We start from the raw sequence: 20,693 nt of genomic DNA on the forward strand, positions 1-20,693 counted from the left end.
TACAATTTTAATTAACCTCCACGTTTTTTTTTTTCAAATATTAACCGAAATTTGAAAGGATTGTTTTTAAAAATATCAAAATGAACAAATTTAGGACTATTATAATTCATCACGATAGACATAAATCTATCAATGTCTATCACAGATAAATTGTGATATTATGTTATATTTGACAGTATTTTGACTAGTTTTGTCATTTAAGAAAAAATTTCATAATATTTAGCAATGTGTTTTATAATTTTGAAATGATAGAAAAGATTAAATAAGATTTAGAAAAATTACTTGAATATAAGTTGAGTCACTCAATCCTCATCTTTGGCCAAGATTCTATCCAAAGGGTTTAAAAGAATTAAAATTTTGAATATAAGTTTAAAATGTCATATTTTAATATAAATAAGAATCGAAATTTTGAATATAAGTTAGAAATGCCATATTTTAATATAAATCTTGGTAGTCGATCTAAACTATTATAACGAGTACTCAAAATGTATGGTAATGGTGAAAAGTGAAACTTATTAGGAGTCTTTTTCAAAATATAAATGATTTCTTTCCAAATTTTTTTGTTATTTAAATTTTGATAGCCAAATTTTATTTGGTAGTTTAATTTTTTTAAGATTCATCATTTAGATTTAGTTATCCAATATCCAAAATAATTTCTTTTATATTTTATATATGGAACCACCTAATAACAATTTGAAAAAAAAAAATTAGATATTTTATATTTGATACATTAAACCAATTAAAAATATATATAAAAAATAAAAACCACATAACAGAGAAAAATAGGACGTAAAGAAAAAAAAATGCAGTAGAGAAAGATGAAGAAATATTAAGTTTGATGAACTTTTTCATTTTATTACGAGTCGTAAATATTTTGGAGGTTTGTTCTTATTTAGTAATAACTATTTTCCCTCAACCTTTGTTATCTGTTTGAAAAATATGTATCCATATCTGTACAATAGATAAATTAGCCTTAAACATAAAACTCACACGAACACTCTTTGAAGTCATTTAAAAAGCATATTAAAAGTCACAACTCACGGAATTAAATGATTTTCTTCTCAATTGTTAACAGCTCAAACTCAACTTTTGTGCATCGGTTGATGAGTTATGAAACAAAGTTGTCGATTTTTCTTTACAGCGTTCTTTAACACTGTGGACATAGTTATGGTTGTTGTTGATATTACGTATGTAGTGGACGTCATGATTGGTATGAAGATCATTCTATTCGATAATATTTCATCTTTTATATTTTTTTTGTCAATCAAATCTATTATTATTTTCAATCGATTTAATCTTTAAAGGTTTTGGTTATATGTCTAAGTTTGTGGTCACGGTCGTAAGACGCAAACGAGCATCGAGAATTTGTTGGTCAATAGTAATCCACCTTAAGCCCATATAGACATGGAATCTTAACCCAAGAATTTTTAATTTTTCAGATTTAATGATTCATTTGAAAATATTTTTTTTATAAAATGATATTTTAAAATTTGTCTCAGTGTGGAATTTCTTGAAAAGAATTTTCTTCCAAAACTCTTGTAAATGAGTTAGCTCAAAAAGAGCAACATATTGCTTTCTTCATGCAATAATGATGTTACAAATGAATCATTACATATACCAAAAGTTGAAGATGATTTTCAAAATTGGGACTACTCAAGATTGATTAAAAAACAATTTACTTTCAAAATACCTTTTACTCTTAAAGAAAACCTTTGTGTGAATATTGTTGAAAAAATAATTCTAGCTAGTATATGGAAAGATTGATTCAATACAACTATGTCTAAGAAAAGATATTGAAAAACATAAAAATGAATTCTTTTTCTCCATCTCGGAGTCATTCTAATTGTTTTACTTTCAACGTTTAGACCTGCATTAGATACATCAATCTTAGCAATATTGTGTGATAAATGCATACCATGAAAGATATTTCAAACGTACTCTCTACTAGGGATAATTGAATCAAATTTAGTAAACAACCCTATTTATTATGTTGAAATATTGAGATCATAAATGCTAAACATCTAACCCATATATAGACCTTGTTTAATTTACTTTCAATACTATCCATATTACTTCAAAATATTGATTATTTATTTGAATTTAAAAGTTTTTCGATTTTGTGTGACTCTTGTTTTGTTTTTAGTTGCTCAACTCTATGCAAATCCTTACTCTACAAATGTAGAAAGTTGTTTTAGGAGAAGTTGAGAGTCCCACTTTGAAAAAAACTAAGAGGACTCGTACGCCATATAAGATAGGTGGGTTTGAGATAGCTCAACAACTCTGACTGTCAATTGGTTTTGAGAAGAAACCTCATGCTATCAAATTTAACTGTTTTAAATATTCAATTTGTTCCTCCTGTTACAATGATTAAAGGTGTTGTGCTGACTGTTGGGGTTGTGTTATAAAGATTAAATTATATAAAGGGAGGACTTGGTAGGCCTCTCCTTCCATGACACAATATATATGGGCACTGACCATTAATTCTCAAAAACACCAACAATGCAAACTATTATTCAAACATACATATATTATTATATATACTTGCTGTGAGTGAGTTGGATAATATAATCATAATGTTTTCATGTCTACCTTTATTCTAGCCATTTTCAAAACTTGACACATGTGACCTCCCTTACCTTTCCCTACTTAGTACCTTTCTCACAAAATTTAGATTGAAAAAAATGCATATGATATTCACGTGACAATGTACAACAAACAACGATAATATTATTGTAATTACCATGTAATATATAGCTCTGATCTTTGTTTAAGTCAAAAGGTGAAATTGTGTAGTACATGTAGTAGGAGAGTTTAATTTGAGTATTAGAATAATAGATCGACTTTGCTTCTCCTATAAGCTATCATGATGTCGTATTCATATAGTTGTCGCAAGGAAAGAATTTGAGTATTAAAGTAGGACTTACTTCTCTTAGCATGATGTAACAATCTCTCTATTATTATTATATATACACAAAACTTTACCTCCAAAAATTCTAATCAAATTTTAAAACGAATTCTACGAGTTAGGATTATATGCATTATACTAATAGGAAAAACTTAAATGACAAATAATAATGTAAAGATTACTTTAAAATGTTTTGTTGTCGAAGGACTGTTCTATAAAGTTTTTGCGTCAATCAATGATATTTTAAAACGTAAAAATGGAAAGAAGAGATAGGAGCCACCAAAGTGTGTGGGTATGCGTAGAGAGAACAAGTAATAGAATATGAGTAGTAGCCTTTTATAATTGCATGTAGCCATTGTATTAGTTGGGAGAGGCCGTGGAGAATAAGCGTTACGTTGTACCATAAAAACCAATCCTACCACGCTTCTTCATGTCTCTTGTTCATGTCCAATACACCTACACCGTCCATCTGTTTTCTGCACTGCCTAATTGTAGATCTACACATTGTATCATATGAATGTATATATCATATAAAGTTAAATATATATGATCATATATATGTAATTTGGGCTGCTTCACAATAAAGATCAGAGGCGTCTGCATGGAATTGGGATGGACGTGAAGGTAAGAAATATTGAAAAATTAGGATAGACGACAGACGAGATATATTAAGATATATTGAAAAGTTAAAAGCCCCCTTATACGTATGTGTGTGTGTGTTCAAGTAAATTGAAAGGGGTCTTCTTCTAGCTAGCTATACTAAGAAAAATATCTCAATAGAGGTTGTTTCTTCTGCTTTTATGAAGTGAAGCACATGACCATGCATATTTATGTATATATATCCTTGGGGTTTGGGACACTCAATGAAACTACATGTGCTACACTGTGCTTCTTGACAATCCTTTCCCTTTCCAACTCTTAGCCCTTACCCCACTCTAACTTATGGTTCTCCCAACTCCACGATTCAACATTTTTCTCCTCTTCTTTCATGCGAAAAGAAAAAAAACCTTAAACTACATTAATAGGTAGTTACGCATCTTATGTGTATTTACGTACCTCTGTGATATCAATGCTGTATGATATGTTTGGTACTGCCATATGTGGGATATATATATATATATATATATATATATCCTAACACATATATTTATAGGCTCAACCAATACTTTTTAAGTACGTTTTTCTAATATCGACGTCTCTCTATAATATGTTATTTTCGCTACTTATAGCTTTGACGTTATGGTTTAGAGATGTATGCTATATATATAAATTCTCTAATTGTTCTATTAACGTCTCTGTGACTCTATAATTTGATGTTCTCTCTAATAATAAATTGATCGATGTAGCATATTTAAATCTTTGTTTTGATTCTCTTTTATTGATTCAAATTTTCTTTTGTTAATCTTTAATTGTTGATTTCTTAACCACGTTCTTCTACGAGGTCATTTGAGGTATCACTCTTTAAATATTCTCATAACAAATTTGTTGATTCACATTTTCTTTTGTTAATCTTTAATGGTTGATTTCTTAACTATTCTTCTACGAGGTCATTTGAGGTATATCACCGATTAAATATTCTCAAAAAAAAAAAAAAAATTGTTATTGTTGTTATTTAATACAATTATTAGTTATTTAGGTCATGTTTACTTAATTACTCAATGTATCCATGGATATATCTGTTATAGCTTACAAGTGTTCTTCAACCATAATGAAATATAGATCATCTCACTAGAAAATTCCTAATCAACAGACGTAATATCTGATCATAGAAAAAAGAATCATCAATCTGAATCCCATCCTTACTAATTCTTCATTAATATTTACTCTTTTTAATTTAGTTACCATTACCATCAACACATTTAATGTACTTAGCTTCATTGTACGTACTGACAAATTTACTTACATATTAGTAAACTTGTGTTCATCACCTTTAAAATGAAAATTAAATTTATATTTGATTTTGGGAGGTAGGATTAATGTAAAAGCAGTGCACATGGAGGCATCCATATATAGATCCCACGATGACGATGATGTCAGTCCCATGTTGGTCTCTTGGGTTGGGGCCAACCTTTGATAACAACTGCCCATTCCTATTTCTGTCTAGTACTCCTCCATTCCACTTTTCTTATTTTCTTCTTCTTGGACCACTCTCAAACCTTTTCTTTTCTTCTTCACTTTCTATTTAGGATCTAAACAAGATTGTTGGTTCTTCCAGTTTAATGTAATTCTAAATACATGTGTGTTTACTAATGGAATGTTTTGTGATCCAAATTGTAATTCTAAATTCATTTAATTTTATCATAATAGTTTTTAAACTAACCTTTGTTTCCATCTTTTTTAATGCTCCACGATTCTATTTTTTGACATCTTTCTGATTCTTGATTACATTTCACTCTGAATTTCAAATCTACACATATATGAATGCAAGGAAAGTGTTATATAACTAACTTAACTAACTCTTAAGCAGCTGCCAGGGTGTGAACTTAGCAGTAATAACCTCATCAAAACCCACTTACCTTTGTTGGATGAGATTTAAGATACAATGGAAAATGGGAAAAAAGGGAAGATTTTAGAAGTAGAAATGAGGTGATAATTTTACTTAAGAAATCATAATTAGAGATCTTAATCTATTGATTAATCAGTAATTAAGTAGCAACCCATAGTGGCTCCCAATTGAGCAACTCTTTGCTCTGGTGCCTGTCTTGTTTGCATCTGCTATTGCTGCAACTGAGTGGCCTTCCAAAACTTTCCATTCCCATTTCTTCTACATCATCATCAACCAAGTTGAGTTCTTCTTCAACTTCCTGATCATCTCCATCTTCTTCACCTCTCTTTTCAATTTGTTTCACAAGCTGAAGTTTAAGTCTCCCATGGCTACGTTCTGCTTGGAAGTAGCTAATGGGAGAAGTAGAACATACCATGGCTCTCAATACCAGTCGTCCATCTTTTCGGTAGGACTCGACTCTGACGTTTGTGGAGCCACTTATTGATGTTAATGGAGGTGGATATGTGGTGTATTTTCTAATGGCTTTCCTGTGAGATGATAATGTTGAATTTCGTCTGACGTTGGAGCGAAAATCCTCGTCTGATATCAATGTTGATAAAGAGATGTCGTTCTCTCCCATGTTGCTTCCGCTCTCGCTGCCTAAGCTTTCTGTGCACATCTCTAAGCTTTTCTTGCTTAGCCTTGTGAATGAATGAGTGATATACATCTCGTCTTCTTCTTGATGTCCACTAGAGAGAGGTTGAAGGAAACTCCACATTTTAATATTTTCATCATTTTTTGAATTTGCTTCTACTTCTTTTTCATACTTTCTTTGGGAGACTCTGTTGGTGGTGGGGTAACTTGCTTCCTGAGGAAACAACTGCAGACTCAGAACATGAGACTCGACATGCGACTGCAGGCCTTGACACACACTGGAAATCATTTTGCTATATCCTATAACAATATCTTGCAGTGTAGCGAAACAGAGAAGCGTCAAGTCAATAAAACTGATGGAGAGACTTGAAGTTGGGGTGATGTTCGATTGAGCCAAAGTTGAGAAATTTGTAGAAAAATAATGGTTTTTGGGAAATCCCAAATTCAAGTTGGGTTGAAAACATGAAATGGGTTGTTAGAGAAAGGGAAAAGATTACAAAGAGAAGAAGAAAAAAATGCAAGGGTGGAGTAGAAAGGCAAGGGAATGATAAAAATTTATAGTTGTGAAGAACCCCAAGTGGAGGTGGTGTGTAGGGCCTAGTACTCTAGAAAAGCTGAGAGAACTTTATGGCCACTAAAAATCTGTACGAGTCCCAATCTTTGGAGAAATAATGGACAAACTTGTGTAAATGAAATTAAAATCTACTATATAACTGAACTTTGGTGCCCACAGAGCATATATATCAGCTAAGATTATCAGCTCCTTCCCTTATCAGTCTAAGTTAACCTCTTTTTAGGGGAGGGGATTTTTATAGTTACCCAAAACAAAAAACAAAAATGCAAACCCAAAGCTGTTCCTTTCAAAAGGAAAACCAAACAAACCTATCAAAACAAAAGCCATACAATTCTCCTTTTCTTCCCTATCAATTACTCTTTAGATAAATAAGATTTCTAGACTTCCTGAGCTTTGTCTACATTCTCCTATTTCTTTAATATCTGTCCATGCTTTCAAATATACTGTTCATTAATGTTCAGATACCACCTTTTGAAAATGTAAAAGTAATATTATTTTGATTATCTTGAGTTGACTTACTAGTTAAATTATTAGCTCAAATAGCAATGATCTCGAACGAAAATAAGTGAAATTTTCTACAATCGAATTAAGTTGAAGGCACACAAAAAAAAAGAACTATATTTACTGATGCCTTATGGTGTAGCAATAAAAAGGTTGGACTGGAGTGGGCAGCTCGTGACTCTCTCTCCTATCTATGCAGGATACAAGCATTTTGACCAAGCGTGGCCTATCAAGGCGTTGGAAGGGGATGCATATCAGAGTGGGATGATCGGTTCTACTTCATTTCAAAGGGGTGTTAAGCCATCCTCCATGGGTGGATTGGACATGGTCGTCATCATTCATGTTCTTACTAAGTCGCCCAGAAACCTAACTAAAACTAAGAATGTGCTTGAAAATTTGCTTGAGAACGCCAATCGTTTAGAGGATATTGTTTTTGTTCATTGTAAGCGTGAATGTAACTTTGTCACCCACCCTCTGGTTGTGGTGTTGTTTTTGGTTTTGATGTCAAGCTCCCTTCTGCTGAGGATCATTTTAGGGAGGTCTCTTGGTATTCTAATTAACCGAGTTGGATGTTCTCTGCTCTTAATGAGAACCTTGTTGGTAGTTATTTGTGTTTCAATACACACACACACACATTTATGAGGTTAAATAATACTGCAAAACTCTCAAGAGGCTTTACAGTTCATGTTAGATCAACTTGAGGCTTCATTTCTTTTCCTTCTTACTAGTTTTGAAAGTTTGAAACCCTGGCAATTCACTCTATTCCACGCTCTTCAAAGTAACTTCATCATTAAGTTATCTAAACTAAAATGAACGACTATGCTTGCAATGGCCCATCCCTCTCAGTTTCTCAGCCTATAATGAACTCAGCATTTTCAAATGACCAAATAGAAAAGTTGAGCGATCATCGCCACACTACATTACCTGTAAATTAACTAGTAAGAATAAGTGGCATGTCCTCGAAACTCTTCTTTTTCATCTCAATTTTATTCCTGAAAACCCCACCATTATATTAGTAAAGAAAGCAACAACAGCTTACACCATCACTTTCTGACACCTTTTCAATGTTTAACATGGGTAGTGTATAAAACCCCAAGGACCACAGTTAAGTTTGATGGAAGATGACATTTCATCTCTGTACAGTGCTTGATAGATGCAAAGCTAATAGAGGTCCTTCTAGATTCCTTGTAAACACGGTCGACTTAACACCAAGATTTTAGTTAGAATGATGAATAACTCTTAGAATAACCCATGACGGTCACTCTTAGATCCTAGAACAATTAGCTCGACCAAAACTAATATCTTATATGAATTGGTTTGAACATCAAATTTAAAGCAAGATATGAAAAAGACAACACAAAAGGTTGAATAAATATAAGGTTTTTAATTAATATCATTAATCTGAGTTTTGAAGATCAATACAATCCATTTAAAAGGCTAGTTCGATGATGATTTTATGAAAAACTTCAATGGCCTTTTATAGATGCTGGACGCAGAAGATAGCTTCTGATGACCCATGCTATCAGTGGATGCTTAAAGTTGGAATCTTCTTCATGTTTTCAGGCACTATCATTGTCTCATTCAGCATTATGGATGGCGGGCTTTAGTTGTATTGAGTAGGTATAAAGTGTAGAGTCTAGGCTGTCCTTGCGTCCTCTTTTGATATTGCACCACGTTGAATCTTGCTCTAAATTCTTCATTCTCCAGATTGATTGATATGCGTCTGGTTTGCTTGTGTTCATTTTTCCTGATGCGTCATGGTCTCCAGTTTTCTATTACAATCCTACGTTCAACAGCACAAAATATCAAAGAATATAGAAGATATGGTTCTTGCAGGCTATGACGCTGTAAGACCCCCAATTATCCATACTTATAGGAGGAAGGGTAGAAAAGTAACTGCACAGGGAATTATTATGGAGAAATGATTGGAAGGACGTTCTGAGTGGTAGGGCCCACTGGGCTGAGGAATATGTGAGTCTATAAATAGGATTATTAGGTTGGAGTAGCTAGGGTATTTTTAACTTTTAGGAGGTAGGGCTACAGCAGCCACCAGGGTCTCTTAAAACCAAGAGGCTGGTATGATCTTTTCTGCATTTTTCCTTGTTGTTTCTTGTTATTTCTTTTCATCTTGTGAATCTGGATCATTTGGCTTTATATATAAATAAAGTAAACCAGAGTACCGCCTCTGTTTAAGCCATTTATACAGTCCTTTCAGTCTAAATTATTGTTAGTATCCTAACAGACGCATAGACTAAACATTTTCTTACAAATTATGTTGCCAAATGTGTCATGCTAACTCTTATTTCTCTCTCATTATCTTAATTAAAAGAGCTAAAAAACTTGTATTTCTACTAGTTATCAAGAAGCCATTTTGAATCTTGCATGTATCAGTTGTACAACAATGGAGTAAGGAAGGCAATCTCAGAGGAACAACTAGAAAAGCCAAAAGAGAGAAGTAACTAACTTTTCCTAACATTAGAGTTGTTGACTGAAAAGACTTTTTCCAAAGAAAAGAAAGCACTCCTCCATCAGGGACTTGGCAGCACCTGCATCTTCAGGGTATTGGAAATGGAAGCCCTCTCTTCTTGCATGTGATTGATCATTTATGTCTCATTGCCTGTTCATATATTGAATGCCATCAATAATACCACCTTTTCTTTTCACTAATTACATCTTCTAAACTTAATTATGAACCCATCCATCATCACAGTTAGTTAATGCAAAAAGAACAAGTATACAGTTGGTCAATACAAGAAGAATAAGTGTACTCTGTTTTGTATTTCTTTTACTAATTATCTCCAACAAGTATGCAAAGTAGTGGCTGAATCTGCAATGAAACCTCCATTCAAATTTTGCGAACTCTCCAGTCTTACTCAAATATCCCACACTGTAGACTTTAGATATTGAAATGAAATGTGAAAAAGTAGTTATTAAAAAAATATTCAGCTCTCTTTCAGTTGTTGACGTTGCCCAACAAGGAATCCAGAAAGGATGGATCAGGGAGATTAACATTTTATTGTGGCATCATTCCATTTAACATATGTCATTGTGGAAACCCTTTAAATATGATAAGATTAACAAAAACATGGTTTGTTCAGTCATAATACATGAAGATTTTGGATTTCATTTTGTAGTTTTTGTAATTTTTTCCCAACATTGCACAATTCATCTTGAATCTCCAATAGTTTGTCCAACCTATCTTGTGTGTCATCTCGATACGGCTTGCTTATGACACTCACAAAAGTTTCCAAATTTCGAACTGCTTCATTGAGGTCCTCTTGCATAGCAGCTTCAAGCTCCCGAGCAAATCCATCTGCTGTTCTTTTTACTTTACTTACCAACTGTTGCCTACGACTTGGAAAGTTGGAAATTGCCAAAAATCTATCAAAGATAATAAATACCTTGTCAGAATTTCAGTAGTTCTCTTTAAAGTCAAGTATTGCTCTAACAAACGCCTAGTTAAAGAATTACCAAAAGACGCATCAAAATGGTTGAAGTGGATAATGGATAAGCACTACACTACTACAGCTCCTAAGTTACAGTTGAATACATACAAAAATGGAGGGTCTATCAATACCATGAAAGCTTCCAGTGGAGGGGTCAACTTAAAGCATTTAGAAGCTTAATCCTGGAGAAGTGACCATGAAAAAGTTATTGAGCGATATCTGGTTTTTTGGTAATTAAATGAGTGAGAGTCGTTTAAGAGAAAACCAGAGGTTGGAAGCAAGATTTGGGATAATATTCCTGTTTGGTGCCTGATTGGTCCTGGGAGTCGCTCAAAGAAGTTCGATAGTTATTCTACATCTTAAATTACTTTTAATTAGATTGTTTTTCCCAAAATCCTAAGGAATCCCTTTTGTCTACGTCATCACTATCAATTACCTGATTTGGAGGTCATGATGTAAAGTCACATGGATTGGATATTATGGAAAGGGAAGTTGGGGCAAGCTGACTTTGACAAAGAAAGAGTACGAAAATTAAAAAAACGAAAGGAAAAAGAAATGTTAAAGATGCACATTACCCGCCAGCAGAACAAAGGCCAAGAGCAAGAAGATCTTCTATTGTGGTGGGAAGTACTGTAGTTAGAAGCGAAGCGGATAAACCCGCTGCCCCAAGTCCACCAAAAGTTCCCAAAAACTGAAATTGGAAAGAGAGATATGTTAAAGATCAAATGCTGTGGTTTGAGGATAAATCTTCAGTTATAACTACATGTTCCTATGTGTGCCTACTCAAAAAAAGAACTTTAAACCTTAAAGAAAACCATTCATTTTCCTTTTAATTTATTTATTTGTTTCTTTTTTGATAAATTAAAAAAAGTTCTTAATGTGAAAATTAAGCAAGGGAGTTCTTTTGAACTCCCGGGAAAATGCAGGCTAAATTCACTATGCAAATATCTGCTCTAAGCATTGTACCATATCCATGTTTTCAAAACTGGAGAACAGAAAGACCATAATCATTAATAATTTGATCATGATTCATGCAAATTTCCATTTTCCAATTTCCGACTTAAAAATGACTGATATGGCTTAGGAAGAAACTCTCACCGCTTCACGAATTTCTTGGTCAAACAACTTTGAAGCAGCGCTTGGACTGAAATTCTTAATTACTTTCAGACTTAGATCATCTACTTTCTTAAGCAACTCATAGGTCTCAAAATGCATCTGAGTCGCCGGAAAAACAATAGATGGCCACAGTTTCTGCAGGGATTCCTGGTATACTGTTCCTTCATTAGCATTGCCGGATTGAAGCCAGGATTCATAGTCTTGGAGAAGTTTCTAGAAGCCACAAAAATTATACAAGATCAGAGATGATTTTTTCTTAAAACAGAAACAAGTCACTTCATTGAATTAATTAAATGAGAGAAAAGCTCAAAGTACAATGGGACACAAGGAGCAAAGCAAGCAATAAGCAAATGCAGGTCAAGAAATGCATCCAGGCATCTCGACTAGATCGACACCCCACGGCACCCTTGTCATTTTCCAAAAAAACCCAAAAAGAAGCGAAAATACACTGATCCATAAACTAAAACAAGTACACTGTTACAAAAAAAAGAAAAGACAAATTAGCGAGCTACTGAAGAAGAGAATTCCAACTTAGACTCATTTCTTGCACCGAATAAGCTTCAAAATGATTGGATAGGGCACACCACAAAGAGGCATTCACTTTGGCAATCTCAAACCTATCCTCCCAAGAGGACACAAGAAAGTTACGAGGTCAAGATATAACAAGAAAACTGCAGGATAGATCAACAAGGCTTCAGAAAATCTTCACACGTAATAAACAATAGGCTGTCCTCTGACACCTATAAATGCGTAACTCTTTGCATTTTTGGGAAAACTAAATTATTAGAAGCCAATAAATCTATAGGTGATTAAAAAATTGTCAACACCAATTACCCAAGGAAAGATTAAATAGTTAGAAACTCTGAAAAGCTGACATCTAGAAAATGTTACTTGTGCATCAGCTAATGCTGGGGAAATGATGTCATTTTGAATCTTCGAGGTAGCCGATAGAGTGGTAGTCTTTTCCCCTTTCAATACATAATAAGCAGCGATATCCAAATTTGATAGTTGTAGAGTGGATTCTACAAGCTTCATAATACGTGATTGGGTAGAATCGATCTGCATTTTTATGCAGAACCACCGGGACAAAAAATAGAGATATAAGAACTTGCATTTCTATCGAAAGAATAGTTGAAAAGTAGAAATATTGATTGGAGTACATACCAGTGACAAAGCTTGTCTTCTCCAAATAATGCTTTCGTTTTCCATCTTTAATCCATAATTTCTTACACCATCAACTAATTCATTTAATGATGCCAAATCCTGTTTGGCAAAACGTATCTCTTGTCTCACAAGAGTTTCGGCAGCAGAAAGTAGTCGTTCCGCAATTGAAACAGGTGTTTGGAGTTTGAGCTTCATTCTTTCCTTTCCATTACTTGTTGACCCATCTAAGAAGCTGTACAGGAAATTTTCAAGTTCGTGGAAGCTACTGCTTCTCCAATAAGAACTAGAGGGAGACAAAACTTCTCCACTCTCTAGAGTAGCAGAAAGTTTTTCGTCCAGAGCATATCTTGCAGATACTGGAAATACAAAGACATGTTCAGTATTCAACAATTTTGCTGCATTTTCCTTGACGAAGGACAAAGCTTCCTCCAGCTGCAACCAAGCCATAAATAATACAAGATAAAACAAAGCTCAGAATGAATCTAACACTTGTGTACTTTGTGCAAGTACACGGAGAAAAAAAAAGTTAAACAAACCTCATCACTATTCTGATAAAGGTCAGATTTATTCAGCACAAACACCACTTTCTTCTTCCATTGCAGTGTGTAACGAAGAAAATTAACCTGAAAGCAAAAACCATATGTGATTTTTTACAAATGCGTAGAAGCCAGTCACAACAGAGGACCAATCACGACCTTTCTGTTGCAAAGGTAAATACAGGCTCCTCAAAATGCCTTCTCCATAATTAGGAGTGTCAATGTCGGACACACTCTGAACATGTGTTCAACATGCTAATTTCAGTTTCCTATTTCTGTTTTTTTTATTTCAAACATGTGGGACACGATCAGGGTCTTGGGGTAATTCATGGACATGCTTGGGAAAAGTTTGTAAAGAGAGAATGGTTCGGCATTTTATTTTGAACCCAGATTTGAAGCTCAAATCAATTATATGTTAAACAAAGATTAAAAAGATAAAAGGAAAGCTCATTTCTTTAACAAAAGACAAGAATATATACATAAAAAAACTTGAGATCCTTGAGATCCTGTTTGGTAACCATTATATTTTTTTAAATCAAGTTTACTTCCTCTCAAATTCTTGTCAAGGTTTTCATATTTCTTAAGTAATGAGTTAAATACTTGACCAAATTTAAAAAACAAAAGCTTTTTTAGTTTTCAAAACTTGGCTTGGTTTTTTAAAACATTATGATGTAACAATCAGAGAATTATATTAATGTTTAAAAGTTATGAATACAAAAAGATAAGTACTTTAACTAATCCTAATCCTAATAAATAAAAGAAACTAATCCTAATCCTAATAGACTATGGATTTGGCCATAATATCATATTCCTACTACATCACATTGGTAGAAAGTAGATAACAAAGTAAGAAATTTAGAGGTAAAATGGATATTTATAGGTTAAATTTCAAAAACCAAATGGTTACCAAATGTATCACTCCTACAATTGTTAATTAATTTAACATTTTAGGCTTTTTAATGGAGTACATTTAGTATTTTTTGATAAATTTATAAATATCTTGAAATAATAATGATAGAAAAGAGTGTATCCCCAATGTGTCCATGCCTAGTTTTTCTTAAATTGGCGTATCACCGTGCTGCATGCCTAGTTTTTCTTAAATTGGTGTATCACCATGCTGCGTCCTCTCCATGCTTCTTAGACTTAGAGTATGAGTGATAGGCAACAACTACATGGTCCTTGTAGCTAACCAGGCAGGACATTAACTCATAATTAGTAGCAAGTCGCTGGGATAAAGAGTTTATGTCAATGGTTAATACCTCACTTTCAGTCAACGGGCGATCAGCAGAGATAACAAAAAGCAGCAAATCTGCACGAGGCACAAATTCCTCCGTTAGGCGTTGTTGCCTCTCAAGAATGACATTAGTACCAGGTGTATCAACAATGTTCATCTGCATTAAAAATAATCAGAAAAACTATAATTAGACATCAAATAACACATGTTTGTTTTAAAAGATTCAACACTTCAGTTCAGACACACAGGGACACATACATACATATGCATACATACATGTCTATCCTAACACACACATAGCCATCCCAATGGATTGAGTTAGTGAAACACTTCAGATCACTCTAATTTCTGTTGCTGACCATGAAAACAAGGGATGCAGTATGAAATTCAAGGTATAGCGTTCAGAGTAATATTTTGTAAGACTTGTAAATTGGGTTTTCTTTTAGAACTCAAGGACATAGATGTACAACCTATAGAACAGATCATGTTCAAGTAAGGTCGTAACTTGTAGATTGGGTTTTGCAAACAACTAATGAAATTCTAACAAATGTAAAATTGATTATTACTTTCCACATTCCTTGAAGAAGACCAGAACACACTGGGGTAATCGCTAAAATGTGGTGAAATGAAAATGAGCAGCTTTCAAACTCATATGTTGAGTATAGTATTCAAGGATAAAAACAACTCAAATGGAAATCAACACAAAAGGAAATAAGAACACTTGACTCAGCTCCTTCGAGAAGGCTGGAAACCCTTCCTCCTAAAGCTTGCTGCAGCTTTTCCCAAAATAAAACCTATCCCCAAAACATCTAAGCCTCAACTTGAGGGGAAGTGTTGAAAATAAGAGGCTTTGTTGATAGTATAGCCCCGACAGTATTTTAATATTTTACTTTACCCTGAGTTTATTTCCTTTTCTGTATCAGGGCTTACTAGATCCTATAAAGTTGTTCTCTAATAACTTTCATCGTGGGTGAAAATAATATAAGAGACCTATCGTGATTTTATTCCCTGTTCTAGGGTTTTCCACATAAACCTTGTGTTCTCTTTTCTACCATTTAACATTTCCCTTGGTCGAAAACCCGAGAACTGTTCGCAACGCAATCTCTATGCTTTTTGTCATCTCCAATGTTTTCAATTCGACAGTCTTTTAAGAACAAGGACTGTTAAGAAAAAGAGGGTAAATCAAATCCCCCAACCATGTTGGAAAAACAAAAGAAAACATGAAACAGAAAAGTATAGAACAAATAACCATTCCCTTTTTTCCCTCACTTTTGTATGTGTGAAAGTGATCATTCATCAAAAAAGGAATATAACAAATAAGAACTAGAAGGGGGGAGGAGACCCCTTCCCGAGTCAAGAGGAAATTATGTAGAAACTCACTTCATTAAGGATGGGAGCGGGAAGATAGCATATATATTGACCATCTGGATGTCGTTCACATCGTTGTTGTTCACTAGAGTTTAACTCAGAGAACTTCAAGAAAGTTATCTCATTAGTCGTAGGAACAACCCCATCTTTTAGATATCTCCTTCCAAGAAGTGCATTGATAACTGTTGACTTTCCAGAGTTAAATTCACCCTGGTCACAAATAAAAAACATAAAATCTTTAAAGGCAAAATGTAGTGGCAGAAAAAAAGGGTAAGATATCATTATTTATTCCCATGGGAAAACATTGCTCCCTCAGTTGGATAAATACTTGGAATAATGTTGAAAGGATGATACATAGGAAAATACAAAGAATGGTTCGTTAAACAAGTAAGTTTTATTTCCCCTTGGTTAGAAATAAATATTACTTATATTAAAATCTGAATTTGTTAAAATAATGATCAATGGCTTGACAATATGAAATTTTTTAACAGATTAAGGGATCTTTTGACATGTTCAAAATTATTACTAAATATGCCTTTAATCAAACAAAATCAATTTAATGTACACTATGAAACATAATTTTCATACCATTGGTTTTGAATGATAACCAGCATATTTTGAAGTGATTTTGAAGCCAATAAAAGCAATCTAACCATTTCAAAATCATTTCCAAATATGCCCTCGAAACATACAAAATGGCCGGTAATGCTAATTTCATCTAGTCAATCCCATAAGGAGGTGGACGAGAAGAAAATATTTAAATTAAATTGGACATCAATAAGAATTTCTAATGGAGGTATGACTCAATGATAATCCCAAGTGAGAGAATGAAACAATAAAAATCGTGTTGTCATTCCTCATGATAAATACTTTATATGAATCAAAATGCTTAAGAGAATTGCATTAGCAGTGAAAAGAAGATTCACGTTCAGCCCCATACATATAAGAGTGAAAAATTTTGGGTTAAAAGGAAAAAGTTCATTCATTCTGTCAATAACTATTGAACCCAAAAGATGGAAAAAGAAATGGCAAAAGCCGGTTTACTCCTAGATTCTTTCAAATGGAAAAAAATGAATTTATTTGAAATTAGGGCTAATACCAATGTATATCCTGCAACCAGAGTTTGTTGAAGTTCAGCACACAATTACCACTATAGCCAGCATAAATGGCTCATCAATTTGTGAAACTGAATCATTGAGCAGCGAAACCTCCTCCATCTGCCATTTAAAACCATACAAGTTTGAGAAAAATTAGATCATACCTAATAAATAAAATCTATGAAGCACAGACACAGACATAGACACAAATACGAGATATGGATATGATAGGATAGGGTGACGATAGTCAATTTCTAAAAAACTAAGATATTGATACGTTTGAAGATACTTTTCTCTCTCTAAAATTCTAGGATATAGATAAATTTAACATAAAGATACTAAATGTAATTTGCTAAATCCACAAAAAATCATAAAATGTCAAATTGATGACAATGGTATGAAATATAATACAAACATTGAAGTACAATAGAAAGAAACACCATCAAAATTATGGAAGTATAATAATCAATAAAATACAATTGAAAAGAGACAAATTTATCAGAGAAGAGAAAGAAGATTAGAGGAAAAGTATGAAGAAAAAAGAAGAACTTCGTTAAATTGTTTAAGATATTCAAGAGGTGTATACTTTACAAGACTTTACGGGGACTCAAACGTGATGATAACAATCAGATGATTCTAAGATTTGGTTTTTCTTAATTTATTTTTGCTCGTTTAGTTTTGGACAAGGGAACGGGCATCTTAAATAGATTGGTTAGTTTTGAGTTGGAGAATATTAGATGGGTTGCTTATCCTTTTTTTACAAAAATAGATCGACACAAAAACAGATACGATGAATCATGTATCAGATACATCATCTTAAAAACAGATACGCCAAATAGCATATCAGATACGTATTTGACAAGTATCTGAAAGTATGTGTATCTCATACAGATTATTTGCCTCACATGAAGTATTTGTGCTTCATAGACTAAAACAGTAGGAAAGGATGACACATAGAATTTAGTTTGTAAACCAACTACCAAATTGGTTAATTAAATGATCACCAGTGGAGCAGCTTTCTGAATAACATTTATAGCCTCACGCAATACTAATTTCTCTGTTTCTATGACTTGCTTTTCTCTATCTTCCAAATTAGCAAATCCAGCTACTTGTGTTGTTCCAAGAGCACCATTACCCATATTAAACAAACTAGATGAATTGGAACTTTCAATATCATCCTCCTTTCTTCCATTTTCAGTAAATATGGAATCAAACAATTTACCAACATCATCATTACTTAGCAGCCTCAAGGCTTGCAAAGAGATCACTAAGCCACTTGCACCAAATTCCAGCCATTTTAACGCTTCATGAAACGTTACGTTCGCTCCATATGAGGAAAATAGTATAAATATCGGTATCTTCACATTCTTAAACACAGAATCTGTCGTCATATCAAGCTTCTCTTCATCAAAATCGTACAATAGAAAATCAGCTCCTTCTGATTTAGATGCATTTACAGCTGAAATGGAGGACTTTACATTCCTTGCTACCAGAGGTAGAAAAAGGGAATCTGAAGTAGAATCCAGCATGGTGTTCCTGGCCACAATAGGAGGAAGACCTGATTCAAATGAGGAAACAGATTACTCACCATCCAACAGCTTTAGTGGCAGTTGAGTGTCCAAAAAGAAAGTATCAACAAACAAAATTAGTTTATTTATCCTTTGATTCAATTCATAAATTTTATGCATTTAATCCAGACTATGGGGCGTGTTAAACAACTCAATTTCCTTCTCTATCTACTTTTCATATTTCTCAATAACTTCATGGTCCTCAATTTCTCTTCACATTATCGGAAAAACTCTTTTTTTTTTCTCTCTGTCTTTTTCATTTATCAATAAACTCCATCTTACAACTTGTAAGCCTCAAACTCATTAACTCCACACGATAGGCCAATCAGCCCTAAATATCTCCAGTCGAGCAGAGCCTTTATAAAAGGTATTTTACTGAAGTTAAAACTTCATTTAACAAAACATACACATGAAAATTCGAAGCGACGAAAATATTAGAATGACAGAAATTTTACGTAATACAACCTTGATCAGAGAGGACAACTCCACTGGCACCAACGGCAGTCGCAATGTCAACACGCTCGGCTATCAACAAATAAGCTCGGTCTCCAACTAATGACTTCAGTTTACAAGCGGCTTCGTAGAGCTTACCGCCACCGCCTTCACCGCTATTGAGCACCACAATCCCAACCCACTTGGAAACAGCTCTGTCAACCAAATCCAAAGCATCATCACCGGCCAAAACCTCTGCTGCATCCAATTGCAGCACTACACAGGGCACTTTAATCTCCGGGCGCTTAAACCCGCTTGGGAATAGAGTTCTAGGCTGTGGTTTTTCTGGGGTTTTAGGAATGGATTGGCTGGATTGAAATGGGTTCTCCGAAACTGAGTTTATGGAGAAACGGTGGGGTCGACGGGGGGAGGTTTTAAGAAGAGGAGGGTGCATTTGGAAGAAAGGAGTTGATTTGAGGAAGAGAGGAGAGGAATGAATGCGGAAGACGGAATTGTGGTGGAGGATTCTCATTTCCATGAGAATTGGAATGCGAACCTGAGCTTGCGCTTCCGAGAATCAGCAAAAACTTGATGTCTTCAAACCAAAAAGAATAATATCATCTTATCCTCTTCAAGTGGCAGAGATTGGCGCCCATTGAAACACAAGAGATTAGATTCCACATAGAGAAAGAGATATGAAAAGACTATACATCCCTTTACTTTATGGTCAAACCTTAACAAAATTTCACATAGTCTATACTTCAAATAAGTTAGAAAACAAATATTGAGCTACAATTTTCAAAATCTTGAAATTTAGAAATGGATTAGATTGTATGTTTTTATTTGAAGTTTGTATTTAATTAACCAAATCAAAAAGCAAAAGAAAAATCGATAAATTAAAAAGGATTTATAATTAGGAAACAAAAGAGCAAAATGTTATAGAATTTGGGTGTGTTTATCGAGTTCGGGCATGGACTAGGTAGAGTTGGTGTGAAACTCGGTCCAGGTGTGGACTGACAATGTCGTGGATACCTACCCAGTCAAGTGCAAATCGCATCGGGATGGGTGAGTATTTACGCAGATTGTCACACCTCTTTCCATACCCCTTCTCTAGCCCAAGAGAGATTGTGTAGCCAACAAGCATCGTCTTACTCTTGCAACACTTACTAAAATCCTTACCGAGCTTACTAACTCATAACTTACAAAAACTAAATATAATATGCATCACCTCATACTTTTAAACATAAATCATACTTTAATAGCATATTATACATCATAAGACTTTAAGGCGCTTCTAGAAACACACAAACATAGACTCAAACCCTCGCTTGAACATACAGTATCAACACGAAATGCATGAACCCGTTGTACAATGTTAGAAGAAACCTTAGACAACAAAAATGGTAGTATGGAAGTTGTAGGTCAGGATTGAGAATCACGATTACTACCTGGAAAGTGGGAAACATTTGGAAACGTAATCTGAAAGCCATTGGATGACTTAAATATATGATAAAAGCAAGCATATAAGAGTATTTTGAGCATGGAAGCCTAACATAGTAAAACATGTTTAAATAAATTCAATAAAATTTTTCCATTTCTTTAATGTCCGTCGG

General features: G+C 33.9%; 1 protein-coding gene across 2 annotated transcripts; it reads right to left on the minus strand.

Moving 5' to 3' along the window:
- Positions 1 to 10,022: 10,022 nt before the first annotated feature.
- On the minus strand, positions 10,023 to 19,764 carry LOC101213431 (probable transmembrane GTPase FZO-like, chloroplastic). 2 transcript variants are annotated; one of them, XM_004140175.3, is made up of 11 exons: positions 19,114 to 19,761; positions 18,085 to 18,638; positions 17,132 to 17,200; positions 15,996 to 16,193; positions 14,641 to 14,772; positions 13,382 to 13,468; positions 12,846 to 13,277; positions 12,573 to 12,740; positions 11,664 to 11,894; positions 11,141 to 11,256; positions 10,023 to 10,500 (listed from the first exon to the last, which is right to left on the minus strand). In XM_004140175.3, exons 1-11 carry the CDS (start codon positions 19,616 to 19,618, stop codon positions 10,218 to 10,220), a joined length of 2,775 nt encoding a protein of 924 aa, XP_004140223.1. In that variant the 5' UTR covers positions 19,619 to 19,761; the 3' UTR covers positions 10,023 to 10,217. The 2 variants fall into 2 exon arrangements, with proteins under 2 accessions (XP_004140223.1, XP_031744115.1); XM_031888255.1 differs by lacking the exon at positions 12,573 to 12,740 and having other exon boundaries at positions 19,114 to 19,764.
- Between the last annotated feature and the right edge of the window lie 929 nt (positions 19,765 to 20,693).

Source organism: Cucumis sativus, chromosome 6, assembly GCF_000004075.3.
Source record: "Cucumis sativus cultivar 9930 chromosome 6, Cucumber_9930_V3, whole genome shotgun sequence".
Lineage (NCBI taxonomy): Eukaryota > Viridiplantae > Streptophyta > Magnoliopsida > Cucurbitales > Cucurbitaceae > Cucumis > Cucumis sativus.

Bases quoted from the DNA above. Each gene is read 5' to 3' on its own strand.
- LOC101213431 (XM_004140175.3), bottom strand. From the start codon at position 19,618: ATGGAAATGAGAATCCTCCACCACAATTCCGTCTTCCGCATTCATTCC. The intron at 17,201-18,084 runs GTGATCATTTAA...TTTAAATGGCAG, and splicing joins TTCAGAAAGCTGCTCCACTG to ATGGAGGAGGTTTCGCTGCT. The intron at 11,257-11,663 runs GTGAGAGTTTCT...TTCCAATTTCAG, and splicing joins ACCAAGAAATTCGTGAAGCG to TTTTTGGGAACTTTTGGTGG.